Source organism: Trachurus japonicus, chromosome 4, assembly GCF_045865225.1.
Source record: "Trachurus japonicus isolate A0001 chromosome 4, Traja_1.0".
Taxonomy (NCBI): Eukaryota; Metazoa; Chordata; class Actinopteri; order Carangiformes; family Carangidae; genus Trachurus; species Trachurus japonicus.
Genome location: NC_140910.1, coordinates 27,587,523 through 27,609,220, shown reverse-complemented (window position 1 = coordinate 27,609,220; position 21,698 = coordinate 27,587,523). Strand labels below are relative to the sequence as shown.

At 40.3% G+C, this 21,698-nt stretch overlaps 2 protein-coding genes and 1 long non-coding RNA gene across 4 annotated transcripts; 2 read left to right on the top strand and 1 right to left on the bottom strand.

Moving 5' to 3' along the window:
• Positions 1 to 497: 497 nt before the first annotated feature.
• On the top strand, positions 498 to 11,995 carry ttc14 (tetratricopeptide repeat domain 14). 2 transcript variants are annotated; one of them, XM_085775069.1, is made up of 12 exons: positions 498 to 843; positions 2,594 to 2,721; positions 3,575 to 3,774; positions 3,955 to 4,039; positions 5,276 to 5,405; positions 5,484 to 5,639; positions 6,519 to 6,590; positions 6,773 to 6,892; positions 7,425 to 7,547; positions 9,435 to 9,552; positions 10,273 to 10,379; positions 10,869 to 11,995. In XM_085775069.1, the coding sequence occupies exons 1-12, from the start codon at positions 710 to 712 to the stop codon at positions 11,722 to 11,724; spliced, it is 2,229 nt and encodes a 742-aa protein (XP_085631195.1). In that variant the 5' UTR covers positions 498 to 709; the 3' UTR covers positions 11,725 to 11,995. The 2 variants fall into 2 exon arrangements, with proteins under 2 accessions (XP_085631195.1, XP_085631194.1); XM_085775068.1 differs by having other exon boundaries at positions 2,591 to 2,721.
• Positions 11,996 to 13,730: 1,735 nt separating this feature from the next.
• On the bottom strand, positions 13,731 to 14,889 carry LOC146989101 (uncharacterized). The gene is made up of 3 exons (XR_015035776.1): positions 14,648 to 14,889; positions 14,338 to 14,480; positions 13,731 to 13,831 (listed from the first exon to the last, which is right to left on the bottom strand). It is a non-coding gene; the product is annotated as an uncharacterized LOC146989101 (long non-coding RNA).
• Positions 14,890 to 17,477: 2,588 nt separating this feature from the next.
• On the top strand, positions 17,478 to 21,117 carry lamp3 (lysosome associated membrane protein 3). Its single transcript, XM_085775443.1, has 7 exons — positions 17,478 to 17,643; positions 18,240 to 18,320; positions 18,916 to 18,998; positions 19,081 to 19,206; positions 19,906 to 19,978; positions 20,066 to 20,236; positions 20,958 to 21,117. The coding sequence occupies exons 1-7, from the start codon at positions 17,583 to 17,585 to the stop codon at positions 21,095 to 21,097; spliced, it is 735 nt and encodes a 244-aa protein (XP_085631569.1). The 5' UTR covers positions 17,478 to 17,582; the 3' UTR covers positions 21,098 to 21,117.
• The last annotated feature ends 581 nt before the right edge of the window (positions 21,118 to 21,698 follow it).

Sequence of the window (21,698 nt, the reverse complement as noted above, 5' to 3'; positions counted from 1 at the left end):
CGGAGGTGAATGGAGATTAGACCTGTCCCACTACTATTTGTGTATTTGTGACAAAACACTTTATAGCTACAGAAATACACGAAATTTATTTCTTTTTTAATTCAAATATTGGCCTTTTAAATTGACGACAGTGTTTATTTATTTATTTATTTATTCGTTATTATGTTGTGGTGTTAGTTGTAGCCTACTGTCACTGCAAATCAAATTTTCCCTAGAGAGAATAAGCTCTGAACTGAACTGAACATAAATCTGTAAAAACGTAAAAACTAAACAAACTAAAAGAAAGGTAATGGAAAAAAGAAGAGGGATCTCCCACAGATACACAAACAAATCCCACAAATAAATACAAATATGTATATTACATTACACTTAATATTTGTGAGCTGGTCTACCTTTCTTATATTTATTTCACCCGAGCACATGAGAATCAATGGTTCCGACGTGGAGCTTGTTTCTCCGGACAGTTTCAGTGTAACACACCATCTCTGCTCCGTGGCTGCTAACGACGCTGTTTGGGCTAAACTGAGTAAATATGAGCTGGTTTCTGTGTTTTGTCTCACTGGGACCGGATGGGGCTTTAAATATATGAAACTATCGAAACACTTAAGACATTTTATGACGACAAGAAAACAAAAACAAAAACAAAACACCCACCACTACCTGTTTGACAATGTGACCGCGGCGCTGCAGCAGCAGGAGCTCGGTCAGGATGGACAGAGACTTGTTGAGACAGTGTCTCACGTATCACGGAGAGTCGTTGTTCAACAAGCTGAAATGTGAACAGACGGAGAACCCAGACTTCCAGGCTGTGGTGTCCGACCTGTGCAAGGCCACGGGAGAAAGGTGAGACACAAGGCAAGGCAAGGCGAGGCATCTTTATTTATATAGCGCATTTCATACACTCAATGTGCTTTACATAAAGACAAAACATTTAAAAAAAAATTAAAAAAAAGAAGAAGCATAAGACAGAATAAAAACAAACAAAACACTGAAAACAGAGTTAAAAGCAAGAGCAAATAAAAGTAAAATAAAAGAAAATAGATAAAGTTTTAAGTTCTCAGCTATAAGCACGTGAAAAGAGAAATGTTTTTAACCTGGATTTAAAAGTGCTCACAGTTGGGGCTGATCTCAGTTCTGCTGGTAGTTTGTTCCACTTGTGTGCAGCATAGCAGCTAAATGCTGCTTCACCATGTCTGGTCTGAACTCTGAGCTCCACTACCTGACCTGAGTCAGTAGATCTCAGAGCTCTACTGGGTTTATACTCTACTAACATGTCATTCATGTATTCTGGACCTAAACCATTCAGTGATTTGTAAACCAGTAGCAGAACTTTAAAATCTATTCTGTAGCTGACTGGGAGCCAATGTAAGGTCTTAAGAACCGGGGTGATGTGATCTGATCTCTTTGTTCTGGTTAAAACTCGAGCTGAACCAGTCAGAAGACCGTTACAGTAGTCTAGTTACACCTTTAGCTCCACGTGTGTAGATCCACTGAAGCTCCTCATGAAGAAGATATTTACAATCTGCTGTGTTATGGTTATAACCCTGTACAAAAACATTCACTGTCCCTACCAATCACATATCAGCCTAAAACTCACGCAAAAATACATACAAACATACTCACGGTTCCTGGAAAATGGTTGACAATTGTTCCAGTCCAGGAAAATGAGAGGGGGAAAAAAAAGACTAATGTCCTGGAAAATTATTTATTTATCATCGTGACGTCAGCTACCAGAGCTCTATTTGAGTTTTTCAGACCCCACCAAGGATTTTTTTCCCCAAAGAAGTGACTAGTGAGAAAACTAGAGACTTATTTGAGTTGATGAGTGTTTCTAGTATTTGTTCTATGATAAATTTGTCATAATTTCTAAGCATGTAAGAGGTTATTTCTAAGTTAGAGCCATAGACTGCACATCTTTAAATCAGACTTCTGGGGGATGAGAGAGGAACATACATAGAAAGTTTAACAAACGTACAAAATAAGGTACAACTGTTGAAAGAAGACTTCTCCAGCATGAATGAGACAGGGGATGTGCGTAATAACATGTCTGTCAGACTGTAGCAGCTGAAAATGTCCTGGATAAGTTCTGGAAAATGATTTCAAGAAAAGAGTGGGAATCCTGATACTAAATAGAAGCGGGTTGTGTTTATTGTACATACACACATGTGCACATGTAACATATACCAACCTATGTTTTGCACAAATATATCTGGCCGCCAATAAATCTGATTCTTATTATTGTATGATGTGCTTCTATTTTAAGGTCTTTTGTAGATTAAAAATATCGTGCATCACCCCTCAGAGCTTTTGTTTGGTTTGTATTTATAGGTTTATGTAAGCTCCTTCACATAGAGAAGCTGCAGCTGTAGTATTTCAGTGGTATCTCTCTGTGGGTTTTGAAAAGTCTCTTAGTGAATTCAGTTTTAACAAAAAACTCTCAGTGAATTCAGTTTTAAAGTCTTAGTTTTCATTTGTGAGGCCTTTTCCCTCCCCTGCTATAATCATTAATGTTTCTTATCTGATTGCTTCTGCTTACATTAGGTTGGCGCAGGTTTTGAATTCGACCGCTAATACTTTTTTTTCTGTGCAGCAGGGGCGAAGAGCAGAGCAACCCCCTTGTGGAGCAGTTCATCGCCAGGAAAGCTGACATCCTGTTCTGTCCAGCATGGAGGACGGCCACTCTTCAAGACGAGGAGCACGAGCAGGAGGAGGACGCTGCAGGTCAGTGAGAGTTTGACCACCACAAGTCTGAAACCCCATCCATGTTTAAAAGTCAAATCTTCAGAATATGATCTGTGACTGAAGATGATAATGTGCATCCACTTTTTGACTGTTTTTAGAAAAGCTAACATGAGCTTTTAAAAGGATAGTTCAACATTTTGGCAAATTGGCCCATTGCCATAATCCCTATAGTTTTAGGAGTAGGTTTGTTACCTTTAATTGTTGGTGCAAGCTATTTTTAGAACGGCGGAGCAGAGCCGTGAGCTGCTCAGAGCTACGCTACAGAGGCTCATGGGATTTCTTGGTTTCCCTCATCAAACTCATCAAATACACAATCCAACAACTCCAAAACGCTCTGGTAGAAAAGTTGTGACCTGCACAATCACCACGCTATGAGATAATAACAGAACATTATGAGACAGAGTTGTTTTAGAGCCAAATACAGAGACTGCTTGCTAAAAAACTGTCCCTGAAGGCAACACGCATCAGCGGTTTTGCATGAATTTACCTCTAAAACTCTGTCTCGTAACGTTACATTATTATCTCATAGCGTGGTGAATGTGCAGGTCACAACTTGTCCACGAGAGCGTTTTGGAGTTGTTGGAAACCAATAAATCCCATTTGCCTCCGTAGCGTAGCTCTGAGCAGCTCGCGGCTCTGCTCCGCCGTTCTAAAAATAGCTTGCACCAACAATTAAAGGTAACAAACCTACTCCTAAAACTATAGGGATTATGGCAATAGGCCAATTTGCCAAAATGTTGAACTATCCCTTTAAATTCAGACCTCTTCATGAGGACAAACTGTAGAGACTGTGTGTGTGAGTCAGTTGTCTGTCTGTGTCTTGTCTCCCCAGAGCCCTATGCCATCATGCCACCGGCGGAGTTGTTCATGGACGTGTCGTACGAGGAGAGGAGATCCATGTTGTACAGGGACTTGGAGCGAGGAGACATCGTGGTGGGGAGGATCAACAACATCAGAGAATACGGCTTCTTCCTCACGCTGCTCTGCATGGCAGGAGGCCTGAAGAGGGACATAGAAGACCTGGAGCTGTCTGTAGGTTAACAAGCTAAAAATCAATAAATGCACAACATAATCGTCTTGTTTCCTCTTCTCATCGTGTCCAACAGCTGACATCCTCCTCCTGCTCACCAGGGATTTACAGACTCTCTGCTATTACAGTTTAATCTCTCCCCAAATTTCTTTAACTAAATATGTTTTCTTCTTTACTTTCAGGCTTTATGTCACATCAAAGAAATCCCCTCCACTGGGAACCATGACGATCCTCTGTCCTACTACCAGACTGGGGACTTCATCAGGGGTTAGTAACCAACTTCCACAGTGTCCCAGAACCATTTACCATTTATCACAGCTCTGTACATAGGAGCACAATGCTAGAAAATGCAGCTCCCTCATTCATTTATTTTTCTTTAAAAAAAAAAGAAAGAAATTGTTTTGAACATGTAAAACAAAATAAGGCACAATTTCAGTTTGTTCCTCCATATGTAAATAACATAAACAATTTAAAGGGATAATTCACCAATTTTCTACTCACCGTCATGCCAAGGAAGGGTTTGGAGAACTTTCAGAGTCATCAAAACGCTTTAGGAGTTCCAGGGGGGGTCCGGCTGGCAACGGATTTTCATATAATGGCGGCGGATAGAGTTCACACACTATGAAACATCCAGATACCTCCATCCTGCTCGTCGCTACTGACCCAAGTGTCCTGAAGCCGCCACATGGAAAAGTTATTGGGAAAAAATGTGTGTGATCTCTGTTTTTAGCCTTGTTGTAGCAGTAGCTCCCAGTGGCTGCGCGAGATTTATTGCGATGTTCTTCTGTGTTTACATCACACATCCAATGGTTTACAACGACGAACGAACATCTCGCAGCAATGCGCACATGCGCACAAACATCAACACAGCCACTGCTTCATGTCTCGGCTTCAGGACACTTGAGTCAGTACAGACGAGCAGTATGGAGGTATCTGGATGTTTCATAGTGTGTGTTTTGGACGATTCAAAAGTGAACTCTATCCACCGCCATTATATGAAAATCCGTTGCCAGCCGGACCCCCCCTGGAACTCCAAAAGCGTTTTGATGACTCTGAAAGTTCTTCAAACCCTTCCTTGGCATGACGGTGAGTAGAAAATTGGTGAATTATCGATTTTGGGTGAAGCATCCCTTTTAAAGAACAAAATTTTGGGAAAAAAACACAAAAACATAATCATACATTTTAGAAAAGGAGTGAGAGAAAAAGCTGTGCTTATTGAATCCCATCCCTTTTTCCCAAATCATAAATAAATCGATCACTTGTCTAGCTTCCTTCATTGCCCTTCATTCCAAGAGAAAATTAAAAATGCATGAGGTAAATTTAAAAAAAAGTACTTATTGTTTAGTTTTAGGTTTGGACACCATCTTCCCTGTACCTCTCCAGAGTTATGTTTTTGTACTTTATTTTGAAATGCTCCATGTTTCATTCAGACACACTGGACATATGATATGAAAAGAGCTGCAAAAAAAGTTGATTTCCTCTGTGTGGTTTATTTTTTTGCAGCTGGAGTCAAAGACATCGACCGCTACCAGGAGAAGATCACCGTGTCCCTGCACCCGGCCTCTCTCTCCCCCAGCTTACAGCACATCAAACTGGGAGTCGTCACCCGGGAGGAGCTGCCCGTGCACTACAGGTAACACCACACACATAAAAAAAAACACTGCGCCTCCTGACAAAACCAAACTCTGACCGTCACGTTCTCTCCTCTCAGTCGTAGCCTCCGTGCCGTCAGCGACTCCAGCGAGACGTACGAGTGTATACTGAGGAGTTGCCACGGCTACCACAACCCCTCTGTGGTGGAGCACCTGCTGGAGAAGGTGGGGATCAGCGACACCCACCCGCCCTCGATGATGAGAGGACTGCAGAGGTAAACATATCTTCCAACAAATTAATCGAGCTGCAACAAGCTCCTCATTTTAAACATCAACACAAAAATAAACCCAGAACAGAACAAAGAAGAAAGTTGTAGCAGCATCAGAAGCCTCGTTTACATGTGCACTTCAGTGTTTACATGGACATGAAATAAATTGATCTGGTTGAAACGTGCGTGTACATGGATCAAGCAGTTAATCAGAATAAATTCACAGTGACATGCACAGTGAAGTTTTTCCGGTCATAACTGTTGAAAACAGTAGAAACAAATGCTGTCAAATTGCGATGGTCAAAGTGGCTGTTTCCTCCTCCGATCAAAATGGATCTACAGTATATCGTGTGCTGCAAACGTTACTTTTTTTTGTAATTAACTTTTTTTTATTGATTCCACATATCAATATTCCATCAACATTTTACATATACAATTTTCCAACAGTATAAAACATTTCTACTCCACCGGGAAGCAAAGACATAGATAGACATAAATTCTCAAGTAAAGTCACAGTAGAGTAAATGTGAAGCAGAATGAAACACTTTTTCACTCCTGTCCTTATTTTTTACACCACTCTTACAAGTTCAAATCGAATGTGTTTCACAAGTTTTTAATTCATATTTGAATAATTTTTCTCTGAGAACAACAAGTTTTCTCCACATAATGTCAGTTACATACCATTAAACTTGGATATTTAACTGGATATTATCTATCACGTGAGTGATACACAGATGATTCTGGTGTCTGTACTTCCTGTTGCGTTATGATGAGAAACCAAAAACCTCTAAGTGTTAACGTGTCGACATGAGAAATATTCACCTTGTAGGAAGTAAATACTTTTTCCTTTTAAGAGTCTTGAACCTGTGCTTCTTTTCTCTGCAGTAAACTTTTCCACCAGGAGGATTTTGCGTCTGCGATCAGGAAGAAGCAGTCGGCCTCCTGGGCCTTGAAGTGGTAACGCTGAACGTTTTCATTCTGACCACAGTAAATGCCGCTAACTGTGCCACTGATGAACTATATTATTTTAATTCACTCTCTCTCTCCCTCGTCCTGTCACTTGATTTTTTGTTGATTTAAATGTGATATTTAATTTCAGTCCTCCATGTTTTTGTTTCTTTGTGTTTGTGTCTCTCCAGTGTCCGTGCAGGTGTCGGCCACTTCAAACATGGCCGTCACGTGGACGCCATGAACGAGTACAACAAGGCCCTGGAGATCGACACCAACAACGTAGAAGCTCTGGTGGCACGAGGAGCTCTGTGAGTCCAGTCTTAGCTTAAAACATTCAACCTACATTGTAATGTCTGGTGTATCTTAAAGGGATATTTCAACATTTTGGAAAATTCTCCTATTGCCATAATCCCCATAGCAGTAGGTTCATTACCTTTAATTGTCGGTGCAAACTGTTTTTAGATCGGCGGGGCAGAGACGTGAGCTGCACGGTATTTCCATGTTTCTATTATCAAACTAAATACACAATCCAACAACTCCAAAACGCTCTCCTATATATAGAACAGTCACATGTGTTAATATCAGAGCTCAATGTCTAAGAGAAGAGAAAGGAAACTCATTTTTAGTAACATAATAAATGAATAATGCATCATGGTGCATATTTGTAAACACATTCATCATAATTGCCTGTTTTACTCCTTTAAACTGCAGCTTAGACTTTGTATTCCCTCTGTGTACATTAATAATATGTTGAATATCTTGCCAGTTTACTCAGTTTTACATAAATGAGTCTCATTGTCACTGATGTAGTTCTCCCTTTTTGTTTCCACCCCGGCTCAGGTACGCCAACAAAGGCAGCATCGTAAAGGCCATAACAGACTTTGAAGTGGCTCTGGAGAGCTGTCCAGATCACCGCAACGCCAAGAAGTACCTCTGCCAGACGCTGGTGGAGAGAGGACGACAGTAAGCACGTTGTTCCCTCTGTGTGTTCGACACCGTTAACGGTTCAGCTGAAGAGTTAAATGACTCTTGACCGGAGCTCAGCTTCACGTTGAGTTCACAGCAGGTCAAGTTCAGAGGAGACAGGTGGTTTGTTTGCAGAATGAAAAGCAGAGAAGAGCGACAGGAATCACTTTATTGTTACTGGTTAAAAGTCCTGAGGCCTGTACTGCGAAGGAGGCTCAACATAGCCAGGCGTTGTGTTCATGATGCAGCTCAACAAAACCTCAGAGTTGACACGGTGCTACGACGCTGGTTATCAACTTGGTTTGTTAAATCCGGCTCTCAGCTTTGTGCTCTGTGCACGACAAAGGGGGCGTTTGCCGTCATACGATTCTACTTCTGCGCAAAATTTCAGCTGATTTCAGCCAAGAGCAGCAGGTTGTTTTAATGGAGAGAGTATGAGCGATACAAAATAGCGTGATCGCAGCCTGAAGCCTCAGTTTTGCTGCAAATATGACAAGAGAGGAGGCTGCTTTTAATTTCTGACAGCTGAACATTGCACTGCTTTTAAATATGAAACTTTATCCATTTAAACAAAATAAACTAGAGCATATATATTGATTTCATTACACTGATAGCAATTATAGAATGCGAGTGTGTGTTTTATTGAACACAAGGCTGGGTGTGTGCGTATGAAAATAGGCTGCAGTGGGGTTTTTTTAGCTGGTGTACAAGCAAATCTCATATTCTCTCTGTACAAAGACATTTTTAAAGTAGACCTATTCAAGATTTGCGTTTGGGCAACACATATAACAGGTGAAACATTGAAAATAGTTTATTCTTGGCCACATCAAAGTGAAATTGCTGTATTAACTTTACCAATTATCCATCTGATTATCTGTCCTGCTGCGAGCGTACAACTTTCTTCAGTGGCCTCCATTGACTGTATATAATAATAATAATAATAATTCTTTATTTATATAGCACTTTTCGCAGCACAAAGTCACAAAGTGCTTCACAAAACATAATAAAACAACACAACAAGAGCAGCAGAGTCCTTCATGAAACATAATAAGACAATGCAGTATATACATAGCTGAAGAGCAACAAAGAATAAAGCAACAGCAGTAATTAAGTGCCATGCAGTTCAAAAGCCTGTCGAAACAGGTACGTTTTTAACTGCGCCTTGAAGGCTTCAATCGACGCAGAGGCTCTTAAGTGTGGGGGAAGAGCGTTCCAAAGTCTGGGGGCCACCGAACGAAAGGCTCGGCCCCCTTTTGTTTTGAGGTTGGTCCGGGGAAGAGCGAGGAGCCCTTGGTCGGAGGACCTTAGGGGCCGACTAGTGGAGTAGGGCTGGAGGAGGTCGGAGATGTAGGCCGGGGCAGACCCATGCAGGGCATTGAAAGTGGTTACCAGAATTTTAAATTGGAGTCTGAAAGCTATGGGGAGCCAATGTAGGGCGCGGAGGATAGGTGTGATATGGCAAGACTTCTGTGAGCGAGTTAGTAACCTGGCGGCAGCGTTCTGTATTAGTTGTAGACGGTCCAGAGATGATTTATTGAGGCAGGTAAACAGTGAGTTACAGTAATCTAGTCTTGATGAGATGAAAGCGTGGACGGCCAGTTCGAGTTCTGAGTGTGATACCATGGTTCTGAGTTTAGCAATATTTCTGAGGTGGACTGTATATAAAAGTAAAATATATATAGCCTAATATATAATGAGCTCCTGATGCGAGTCGGCTCAACAGCTGCGGAGCGTATTCCCCCCACCTTTGTAGTACAGGAGAGCCTGGCTTTAGACTCAACATACCTCACTAACCCACTAAACTCGCTTCGCAGTACAACCCTCATTAACTCATAGGCCTTTGTGTGTGTGTGTGTGTGTGTGTGTGTGTGTGTGTGTTTGTAGGCTTCAAGAACAAGAGAAACTAGTCACAGCAGAGGGAATGTACAGGAGAGCTTTGTCTCTAGACGACTCCAACCCTGAGGCACAGGCGGCGCTGCACAAGATCACAGACGCTATACAGGTGAGTAGGCAACACACACACACATTCACACACATACATAGATACATAGATACACACATACAAACACATAAAAGCAGGCGATGTAAACAAATGAACATCACTGAGTGTTTTTGTTGCCAGGTTTATAAAAAACAGTTGAGATCAGCGTTTATCTCATGCGTCTAGGACAGACACACTCCTGATGCTGTGGTTTGTAATACTGATCAAGTGTTTTGGTGTGTGTGTGTGTGTGTGTGTCTCCAACCCTGGGACTCTAACCTTTGACCCTCCGACTGTCACGGCCTTGACGCCTGCTTTTCTGGGGGTGGAAAAAACAAAACAAACAAACAACAAACTGAACAACGATGCTGTTTCCTGTGGACTGTGGGTGTGACGCTGCGTCTCTGGTCCAACACGGTAACGTTGAAACCTTCTCTGTCTCAATGGGAAACAAATGCTGTTTGTTTTTATCTGCACATCTCTGTCTGCACCTCCATCCATCCTTCTGCTCTCGGACCACGACTCTTTTTCTCTGGTAAATATGTGACTCTGTTTATTCCTCCGTTATCCGTTGTTGTTGACTGTGACCCTTTTCTTTAAACCCTTCCCCAACAAATGACGAATAAATGGATAAATCTTTGTTTATGCTCTCGGATCGTGGTGTGTGGTATGTGTTTTTGGATTTTTGTCTCTGTGGACTTTGTGACGCCTTTTACGTTGCCTTGTTCGGCGACTGTGAAGAAATCGATTCGCCTGCGAGAAGAAGCGCTGGCGAAGGAGCAGGTGACGGCAAACAGCAGCCAGAGCAGCGCCGAGAAATTGCGTAAGATCTTAAAAGCGGAGAAGAGGTAAGTTGGTCGTGATGGCTTAAAGGTACGGGAAAAGGCATGTAAAGCATCTTGTAGCACCACATTATGTAATAACGCCACATTTTGTAATACAATTTTTGAAGGTAATACGTAATAAACTTTTATAATAATTACATATTGCATCATTTATTACAAATTCTGAGTGTTGCACTTTTTTATGAAGAAAATATAATAATTTGGATCATTATGTAACAACTTATTACAAAATGCGGTTACGTTTATTACATATTGCATTCAAGAATTTTATCATAAAATGTGGCAGATTATTACAAAATGCGGTGTTATTACATCATGAGGTGAAAATTTATTACATTATTACATAATGCAGCATTATTACATAATGTGGCACTACACATCTCATATAATAATATTCATTATTATAATAATAATAATATTTATTAATTATAATAAGGAAAAGCAGCTGTTAGATCAAGAATGACAACATCAGTGAATCTCTCTTCTCCTCAGGATGAAGAAAAAACGAAAGAGATCAGCATCCTCCTCCTCCTCGTCGTCCTCCACTTCCACCAGGAGCTCCTCTGCTTCCTCATCTTCATCTTCCTCTCGCAGGAGGTCCAAGAAGAAAAAGAAGAAGAAGCGTCGGAGGTCTGAGCGTGGAGGTAAACGCCAGCACAGGATCTCCTCGAGGGAGAGCAGGAGGAGCAAGGAGGGTAAGAGCGAGAGAGACAGGAAGGAGAAGGACGAGGAGGAGGAGGAGGTGGAGTGGTACCCCGCGCCTCCCAACACCTCTGCCACCTTCCTGAACCAGAAGGGAGGCCCGGGGTTCGGAGAGAGGGATGAGGAGGATGCGGAGGAGGAGAGGAGGATCTGTCAGCTTTACTCTCTGTCTGTGAGTCCAGACCGAGAGGAGAGGAGGGAGAAAAACAGGGAGAGAGGGAAGGAAGATAAGAGGAGTCACAGTGACTCCAAGAGGAGAAGGAGCTCAGATGAGAACAGGAGGCGTAAAGTGTCGTGCTCGTCAGCCGACTCCGAGTATTCACGCAGATCCAGCGTCCGGTCCGAGTATTCGGCAAACTCTGCTTCTGTGTCCAAACTCTCAAAGAGGAACTCCTTTGACGGAGGTAGGTATGAGAACAGAGGGAGGGAGGAGCTGTCTGAGGTTGGAGGAGAGAAAAGAGAGAAGGAAGGTAGAAAGAGGAGAGAGGAGGACGAGATCAGAGAGAGATCGGAAACAGCTGGAAACCCTCGTGGCGTGACCTCGGCGGCGCCTCAAAAAGGCCTTCCTGCTAATCTGCTAAATATTTTCAATCAGATCGCTCAGTTTGAAAAGGAGAAGGGCGGTGGCAAACTGACTTCAAAATAAAAGCCCAGAATTTGCCAAATACACAGAGACATTGAAATGGATGATTGTACCATTTTATATCGCTCTCAAATGTGCCGAGGATTTAATGTCCCAAGATGTTTTTTCCTTTTTTTTTGTTATTGTCCCTCTGTTGCAGAAACTGAGTCATTTTATTTTGAAATGTTTCATTCTTGATGGTAGATTTTAGGCCTTTAGTCAAGATAAAATATTCATCTGAATGGACTGAAACTATTGATAATAAACTGTGGATGAACGATCCCAAATAATGTGACATCATCATATTAGTGTCATTCATTTCTGCTAATTACAAAAGAACAGTATCAACTGTATCTAACATCTTTCACCAAGATTAAATGAGCAGTGTCATTTTTTTGACTGATTAGTTGGCACTTTGGTGTCAGATCAGTTGCTACAAGCTTTAACGTCGGTTATTTTTTGTTTTTTTTTCTGTCAAAGGAGATGTATGAAAGTATCTGCTAGTGCTGCATAGCTAACATTAACATTAACGGTTGCTTACTGTTCACTAGGTTAGAGGACACCGAGTTTGATCAGTTTACTGTTTATTGCATCACAAATGAGACAAGAAGTAGCTACAAAATATATAACATTATGGAGCGCAGTCGGGTATATTATTCATTAACTTATTGACATGACGGCAACTGAGGGTACATTACAATAAGCATTTAAATTTTAAAACTTTAAAAATACCTACAAAATCAACAGTACATGCTGCAGTTTTTAAACTTTCATCAAACTGTAGCCCCAATACTGCTGAAACTTTTGTCCACTTGAACTCATTACAAATTATTTTAAGTCCCATCACTTAGTTTTTTTAAAAAACTGTAAAACTTATTAAACCTATCTCCTCCCACAATTTTTGCTCAATTGTCACCAAACTTGCTACAGAGCAGCTTCAGACCGTCCTCCACAAAACTTCTCTGATTTTTGATTTATCAAAAATTGAGCCTACAGTGCATCAGAATGTTTGACTGTAAACAGTAATGTAAACATATACTATCAAGTTCTTGCTAAATACATTTTCAAACTTCCTGAAAAGAATTGACAATATTCTGGAGTCATGGTTGATGAAGTTTGGCAAATATCTGAATTTTATCTCAAAAACTGAATTTTTGAGAACATTTTGAATTCTGCTCTCATGGGAACAACTGCAGTCAATGTAAGAGTGGTGGTTTTAAACATCATATTTTCTCTTATGAAGCAAAACACTTATTAAAAACAAATCACCACCATTCCCATGCTGTCTAGATGCAATTTATGTATTATCAGATTTTTGTTTAGATAACAGAATTTCTGACATTTTGACCATTTTTGAAATCTGCCTTGACGACAGCTGCCCGGACATTGACTCCCTGAGTGGATAAATGAAGCTACACAGCAGGTCTCACTACCAGCCAATCAGCTCAATGGATCTTGGTGTCAGAGGTTCTGGGAGTAAGACCCAGCCAGGGTGATGATGATGATGACAGATCAAAATGTCAGATGTCCTCAACATGAAATACAAGACAATCGTCCTGATGGTGGCATCACAGCAATCATCTAAATAAAAACAAAACAAAACAAATAGCTTGGACCGGACCATGGGCGAAAGCTTACAAAATTTTGCACAAAGGTCCAGTCTCATCTTCTTCTTTCTTCTGCCGAGGAAATCATACTTCCCATGGGTGAAAACTCAGATGATGTTTGACAAGTACATATCAGAATTTTACCTCAAAAACTGATTTTTTTTTTTTTTTTTAACAGTGGTTTCAAATCTGCCTGCGCGACAGTGAATGGCTTACTCAATTTGTGAAGCCACTGTTGAACTGCCACTTGCCAATTAGCTCAGTGCGATAGACAATGATCTTTGGTTCCGGTGCCTAAATTTGCCAAAAAAATAGCCCGGACCCGAAAATACAGATCAACTTCTAAGTAGTTGTTTCAAATAGTTGTACAATCTTCATCTTAAGAGGAAGAAAAGTAAAATGCAAGTTATTGAGTTCACTTACCGATACTTGGTATTCTCGCCAACAGTCGAAACGTCCAGAACATCCAATAGAGAGGAGTGTTGACACCAGGAAGAACGTCAGTTGTAAGGTAACTGATGAACCTGCAGGGACAGTTGCAGCCAGGAAAGAGGGAAGACATCACCAAAAAATGTGAATATGCAGTTTTCAGAGTGAGTACGAAGTCCTAAAAACACTAAATACAGGTGCATCTCAATAAATCAGATTAGAATATCATGGAAAAGTTCATATCAGTAATTCAATTCAAAAAGTGAAACTAATACATTATATAGATCCATTACACACGGAATGAAACATTTCGTGACCTAAAATTCAGTATCTCAAAAAAATTAAATATTACAAAAGACGAATTTAAAAAAGCATTTTTAACACGGAAATGTAGCCTTCTGAAAAGTATGTCCATATGCACTCAACACTTGGTTAAGGCTGTCTGACTAGAACTACTGGAAATTTAACTTTTCCATGATATTCTAATTTATTCAGATGCACCTGTATAGTGAAATACTAGAAGGCAAAGTTAATAAATAAATATATGAGAAATAGATACAATGCACTGCTGTTGTATGGACAACAACAGTGTGGTACTGACTCTCCACAGTATATCACGACGTCCATCAAGTTCCAGTCGTTGCTGCTGAAACTGTTGGGGCCGGAGAGTCCCAGGGCCAGCAGCTTGATGGTCATCTCCAGCAGGAAGAAGGCCAAACTGATCCGGCTCAATTGCTGCATAATCTGGAAACAAAAATATAAAATCATGACATGCTTTTTAATGGCAAAATGCAACAATACAGATGGAGACTTTGACAGACTCACATCAGGTGTCTGGCGAACAGGCACTGGTGTAAACTGTGTTGAATGGCGTTTAAGTGTTGTTGCAACAATTAATGCAAGTTTTTGACCTGTAAGTGGGCGGGCATGTGCAGATGTGGTGGGTACATGTACATCAGCACAGCATGGAGCACAATGACCAGCACCGACGAGCTCCTCAGCCACGTGGATTAAGAAGAGGTTAAGGTCAAAGGTCACATATTAATTCGATCATATGGTTTATGAGGAGATGGAGCAATAATCAATAGCATAATAACAATCATCATCTGTATAACACACATTATATTCTCTACATGTGAGAGCATGTCTAGAATGACAACAGATAAACACTGAACCTTGAATTAGACAAGTGTAAGGATATGGGCCACACGTCAGTCTTAGGCACAACTTCCGGGGTTCTGTGGTCTGTTTAAGACCCCAGACCACCGGGACCACGTCCGGGTAGAGCAGCTGCTCTCCCTTCTGCTCTTTCCCCTCCTTTCCTCCTCCTTCCATGATCTGGAGGGAGGACGTGAGAGGACATGGGACAGACCGTTGGTGGATCACCAGTGTCACTGGGATGTTGCTGTCTCTTGCTTTTTTTTTTCAAACTCTGCCTGAACAGCACCAACAGACAGTAGGCTCCAGTAGGCTGTTAGCTAGTAAAAATCTATAAATTAGCCACATCGTTGTATAGGCCGCAGGGTTCAAAGCGTGTGAAAAAAGTAAGGCAAGGCAATTTTATTTGTATAGCCCGTTTTTACAAACAGTTTGTCTCAAAGGGCTTTACATGGCATCACAACAACATCCTCTGTCCTTAGACCCTCACATCGACTGAGGAAAAACTCCATGGAAAACCCTTTTAACAGGGAAAAATTGGAGAAACCTCAGGGTGAGCAACAGAGATGCGGCTTATAGTCCGGAAATTACGGTAAATTACTCACTGCTAAAAAAAAAAAGTAGCACCGATAGAAGTCACATTAGTTAACTGAACATCATGGTACATTTCTCAGTTTCACCGGGATAATTGAAAAACATGAGAAAAGGAGGGCCACTCACCAGAACAGCTGTCAAAGTTGTCAAAATGTTGATTTTTAAATTTGCTCCTGTTGCAGTTGTGTCATCATCACACTTTGGAACACTGTACAAATTAATAAAATTCACATTACTGTTGCCAAGGTAACAACTAATGAGGATGATACCTTTGTTTGACCCTCTGACCTTTTTATGCAACACCGTCTTTGGGTCAAACTTTCTAATAATCAAATTAATTGATCTGCAAAACCAATGAGGTTTCCTGCAGCCTCAGCTCTACTTTTTTTTTTTTTTTTAAATCATATTTGACATTTTTTGGGAGGCATCTTTGAATAAAAGACTTTGTTCTTTGTTAGAGGGTGTGACATTTTATATTTGATTTTTTTAACCAATCGAACAAAGTCTTCCAAAATTGTGTGACTACTGGACCAATGGTAAAAAAAAGATGTTCAATAGTTTCACTGTCTGTCTGACAGAAACCACATGGCTCCACAGGACCCAGAACAAACGGTGAAGGGAGCTCGCGACCAGGTGGAGCTTGCCCGCTACAGGCTGTGGTCACATCACACTGGCTGAGTGTCAACAGTTTTATTTTTAAGCAAGGTTAATCTGTTGAATTTGTATTTCATGACAGTAAATGAATATATAGGTACAGTATGTATGAGAACTGGGAACACGACTTCAGTGTGACAGGAACCTCATCACTGATATGACAGTTTTATTGTCTAGGAGGTCTTTTATTGTACAAGTCTAATTTTCTTTCTTGTAGTAAATGCAAAATGGGGTTTAAATTTATGTTCTTAAGGCCTTAGAATATAAAAAAACAACAATAATTCATAGCCTTAAGAGGAACTGTTTAAAACATCCCAGTTTGCCTTTCACTATCACTCACAGCATAAAGAGACGTGACTTCTGTGCTATTGTTGCTGTGTGTTTCACATACAGATCACACATAAAGGTAGAGTTATGTGATTCTATGGCAAGCGGATTTAACATTTAAAAACTAAGTTTGACTATCCGGAAGATATCAACATTGTCTTTCTGACTAGTCGTAAACATTTGGAGTAGTTGGATTTTTGATTCAAGATATTTGTAATTCAGTTTTGCCTAGTCAAAAATAATATTTCAGATATCTGCAACTACATTCTTCCTATCCACAATTCAGATATCCACAACTATGTTCTTCCTAGGACAAATGACGTCACTTTTGCCATTCATGTGTATGGGGTTTGTCATTACAGATATCTACAATTCAGTTGCAGATATCTGCTTTGTGAATTACAGATATCTTCAACTGAATTACTACTATTCCTAATTCCAGTTTGAGATATCTTCAACGTCATTTTGACTAGTCATAATTCCATTTACTGATATCCACAACGTCATTTTGCCTAGTCAAAACTTAATTTAAGATATCTGAAAAGGGACATGTAGATATCTTTAATTGAGGTGAATTAAAGATATCTTGAACTGGAATTATGACTAGTCAGAATCAAATTGTAGATATCTCAAACTGGAATTAGTACTAGTCGTAATTCAGTTATATCTGCAACTGAATTGTAGATATCTGTAATGACAAACCCCATACACATAAACGGCAAAAGTGACGTCATTTGTCCTAGAAATGACTATTGTGGATAGGAAGGAAGAATGTAGTTGCAGATATCTGAAATGTTCTTTTTGACTCGGCAAAACTGAATTACATATCCAGTCTGGCTTTTAAATGTTAAAATGGCTTGCCGTATGATTCAGCTGTGTTTCTCACACTTGTTTAACTGACACGAATTCACCATCATCAGGGGTGTGAGGTCTGCCCCTCCTCCCGTGGCCCTTCGTTCACTTCCTCTGCAGGAGTCGTCTTATGTTGGTGTGTAGGTGTTCAGCAGCTTTCACACACTCAGCAGCCAGACCGAGGCGGCTGCACCTCTGACCCAAATAGCTACTCATACTTATTCTACACTTTTCTATTCTCCCCTTTTTTTTCTGACAATAATGTTAAGAAGTCACACAGGTGCATCATGGTGTCTTTTCCTCCTGGCTGCTGTTACTCCAGGTAAGTTTGATGATATTTATATGTCATTTCAACCTCAGACCTTCACCCACAGTTTTGTTTTTTTCATTTATTGACCTCTAAACCGAGTCTTTTACACAATATATCAAAGAATAAATGAGCATGAACCACTGTTTTATCACTCATCCCATTCTGTGGTCATCATGCATTGAAGTGAATAATGTTGGGAGCGATTTCTAACTATTTTTACCGAACATTTCATAATGCTGTTTTTAACCTTTATTGTTCGCTGCTCTTCAACTGAAAAGGTCTGGTTTCCTGTCATCGTGTGGTCTCAGTGGTCCCACACTTGTCTTCCTCACTCTGTGGTTTAACCATCCACTCGATGATAAAATGAAGATCACATAGCTACAGTTTCCATATGACATGGCATTGCTTTCATTTTTGAGTCCCAGACTGATAAAGACAAAAAGGTGGAAACCTTCTTCAGCAGCTTTTTGTTGTATACTACTGTGTATACAAAAACAAAAATGTGTTCAATGTGATTTATTTCTCCTTCTTGTTTGAAATGTTTTGACAGATGAAAATTGTGTTCACGTTTTTGTGGGTAACCGTAACCTTATGGATTCCTCCACCAGGTGTCCACCTTCTAAGAAATGACCCCGAGGTTCGGATTGACAAACCAGTCCTGCAGCCCTCTGAAGCCGCTCCTAAAATAGGTACAAACACAAACGCAGGACTAGATTTAGCACCACTTTCTGCAGCCACTTGCAGAAGGAACCACTATCAGGGCAAGCTGCAGTAAAAGTGAGATGTAACAGATGAAATTTAAAAGTCTGTGAATGGTTTTGTGAGGTTCATTCATGTGCTTTAAAACTTAAAGGGCTGTGAAAGCTGTTATTGGAGGCTGAGGCTGGTTTAGCAGTGAGAGCAGCGAAATCTGAGATGATCCTGAATTCTTAACAAGAGCTGAGTTCAAATGCTGTATGAATTTTAATATAAAGCATGAATAAAATGGTTCCCTTATAGCTTTAATGATGTTATAAATCAAATAATACAATGATATTGTGTTAAACAGAGTTGTACTGGCAGGTATAATAAAACATTTATCATTTTTTATGCATTTAATGCACCATTAGGTAGAAAATCAGTGCATATAAAGCACATATCATTTTTCTCTAATATTCTCAACAACTCTAGTTGATAATGAACAATGAAATTTACATGATAAAACATTTTGAAGTTTTAGACGATATTATGTATAACTGTATCTATAGATGTATTTGTTAATGTTTGTGTGTGTTTTGTGCACAGGGATCTACATGGTGACCAACCGCACTGGGAAACCCTGCATCAAAGCCACGATGGGAGCAGAGTTCATCATCACTGCAAAGAAGGTAAATGTGTGTGTGTGTGTGTGTGTGTAGTATTTCACTGTCCAGTGATGTTACACAATACTTTTGTCCTATATTCCCTCAGAAGACCTGGTATTTTAACCTGGACCCCTCCATGGTCTCGACCAGTGGTTACTGTGGCAGAGACGCTGCTGGTCTGTCTCTGACGCTGCCAGGCAACACAACCAGTCTGCAGTTCACCTTCAGAAAGGTATATACAGTAGTTCAACATTTTGGCAAACTGGCCCATTGCCATAATCCCTATAGTTTTAGCAGTAGGTTCGTTACCTTTAAATGTTGGTGCAAGCTATTTTTACGGAGGCTAATGAGATTTCTTGGTTTCCCTCATCAAACTCATCAAATACACAATCCAACAACTCCAAAATGCTCTGGTGGACAAGTTGTGACCTGCACATTCACCACGCTATGAGATAATAACAGAACGTTATGAGACAGAGTTGTTTTAGAGGTAAATTCATGCAATATCGGCAAGCAGTCTCTGCCTTTGCCTCGAAAACATCTCCGTTCTGTTATCATCTCATAGCGTGGTGAATGTGCAGGTCACAACTTGTCCACCAGAGCGTTTTGGAGTTGTTGGATTGTGTATTTGATGAGTTTGATGAGGGAAACCAAGAAATCCCATTAGCCTCCGTAGTGTAGCTCTGAGCAGCTCGTGGCTCTGCTCCGCCGATCTAAAAATAGCTTGCACCGACAATTAAAGGTAATGAACCTACACTCCTAAAACTATAGGGATTATTTGCCAAAATGTTGAACTCCCTTTAAGCATACATGTTCATTTCAGTTAAACTAATGTACTGTATGAATATAATGCATTACTTCTAGATCAAACTGTTCACAGCAATTCATGAAACAATGTTTTATTTACAGTAGTACATGTCTCTGTCTCTAGGAGAAGGAGGTTTTCTACGTCTCCACGGTGACTGCTCATGTGTCTCCTCGGCCGGTCTGCCAGAGATGCGCCGGTAAAAGAAAAGAAAATATCTCCTTTTTCATTTCTAAATTCTCAGGAACAAACTGCAAACTCTGTTTTTACATCCTGTTCCCTCCAGATACGACATACTCCGGTGTGTTGGACCACGAAAAGTTGTTCACAACGACCGACGGCCACAGCTTCAAATGCAAATCCGAGAATCTGCTGCTGCTGTCGTCCGAGCTGCGGGTGAAGCTGGTGCCTCTGCAGGTCCAGGCCTTCACTCTGCTCAACGGACTCTATGGAGAAGGTGAGTGAAGCCGATTGGTTTGGGTTTCACAACTGGATCAGAACCAAGATGCTTAAAGAAAAACCTGAGTGGTCATGTTGAACTTAAACTTATTGAGTCTCTTCTACAGATTTTGTTGTTTTTTGACACAAAGTACAAGATTTACACTGCTCAGGTACAAGTTAATCAACTCACAAACCACTGATTCATTCATAACTATTGTGACTCTCTTTTCCAATGGTTTGTGTCATCAAGTGAACAAATGCGAACACCGCTTTTACCTTTTTTTAATGTATAAAAACAAACATTTTCATATTTGTTAACCTCCGTTTGTTTGGGCTGTGTTGTCTGCAGTTGGACCAGATTACGTTGTTGCTGTTAGAAAACCTAAAAACTCACTGACAGCTTTAGTTATTGCTGTTTATTGTCCCATTTGGCCTCAGCTCAGTTAGGCTGTCAAAAGGTTTGATGCATTTTCATTTCTAAAACCTATGAAAAGATGGATTAGTTTTTTTTTTTTTTTAATTGTCTTAAAGAAATGTCAGACATCCAAGCCAGAAGCAGGAAGCTGTACAAGATTAAATTTATAGATAAGCAATAAAAACAAATAGACGGAAATCCTGATTTGTCACTCTGTGTAATGAGTGAAAAGATAAAATGGGGGTCTTTCTGGATTTATCTCCCCAGATTTGAGAAGGATCTTTACCCACCTACCTCTCTCTCTGTCTCTCTCATGTTTCAGAGGAGGAGTGCTGGGCTGACTACATCAAAGAAGTTGTTCCCATCATCATCGGAGCCATCGTGGTGGGTCTCGTCCTGACCGCTCTGCTCATCCACCTGTTCATCAAAGACCGACGCAGACAAGGCTACAGCAGAATCTGACCTGAGCTCGCTCTGATAATGAATGGACGTTAACTTACAAAGAGTTCTCAAACTTCCTCTACCCTACCTGTACTTGATTTAAAAAAAAGAAAAGAAAAGAAAAAGAAATGTCATGGGGTGCCGTTTAGATGTCTAGTGGGTAAAGCAGATGCTCCAGATGCAGAGGCTATAGTCCTTGCTGCAGCCGGCCCTGGATCGAATCCTGAGTTTGGTGGCCGCTTGCTACGTGTCATTGCCCATCTCTCTGCTTCCCCATTTCCTGTCTCTCTCCACTATCAATTAAATGCAAAAAAGCCCCAAAAATATATAAATTGATTTCATATCTCCCATTATAACATATAGACGCCTAAAATCTGACATCCAAACAGTAAATGAAAAAAGCATTATGTAAAATACATGTATTTATTTCACTATTTGTCCTTCATTCTGCTTTCAGTGATGACTTTTTATTCACTGTTGTATGTTTTAATATTTTAACGTTCTTGTGTTATTTGTTTACATTTTTTAAATAATCAAATAAAAATTAGAATAAATCATGTCAGAGTTGATATACTGTATATATATACTTTATTATCATATTAAAGACATTAAACAAACAAAC

What these genes read in the sequence shown, in the direction of transcription:
- ttc14 (XM_085775068.1), top strand. Translation starts at nt 710, where the DNA reads ATGGACAGAGACTTGTTGAGACAGTGTCTCACGTATCACGGAGAGTCG. An exon ending in GACTGGGGACTTCATCAGGG is followed by an intron (nt 4,040 to 5,275) that starts GTTAGTAACCAA and finishes ATTTTTTTGCAG; the next exon opens with CTGGAGTCAAAGACATCGAC. An exon ending in ATGATGAGAGGACTGCAGAG is followed by an intron (nt 5,640 to 6,518) that starts GTAAACATATCT and finishes TTTTCTCTGCAG; the next exon opens with TAAACTTTTCCACCAGGAGG.
- lamp3 (XM_085775443.1), top strand. Translation starts at nt 17,583, where the DNA reads ATGTTAAGAAGTCACACAGGTGCATCATGGTGTCTTTTCCTCCTGGCT. An exon ending in CCTGGCTGCTGTTACTCCAG is followed by an intron (nt 17,644 to 18,239) that starts GTAAGTTTGATG and finishes TTCCTCCACCAG; the next exon opens with GTGTCCACCTTCTAAGAAAT. An exon ending in GGTCTGCCAGAGATGCGCCG is followed by an intron (nt 19,979 to 20,065) that starts GTAAAAGAAAAG and finishes TGTTCCCTCCAG; the next exon opens with ATACGACATACTCCGGTGTG.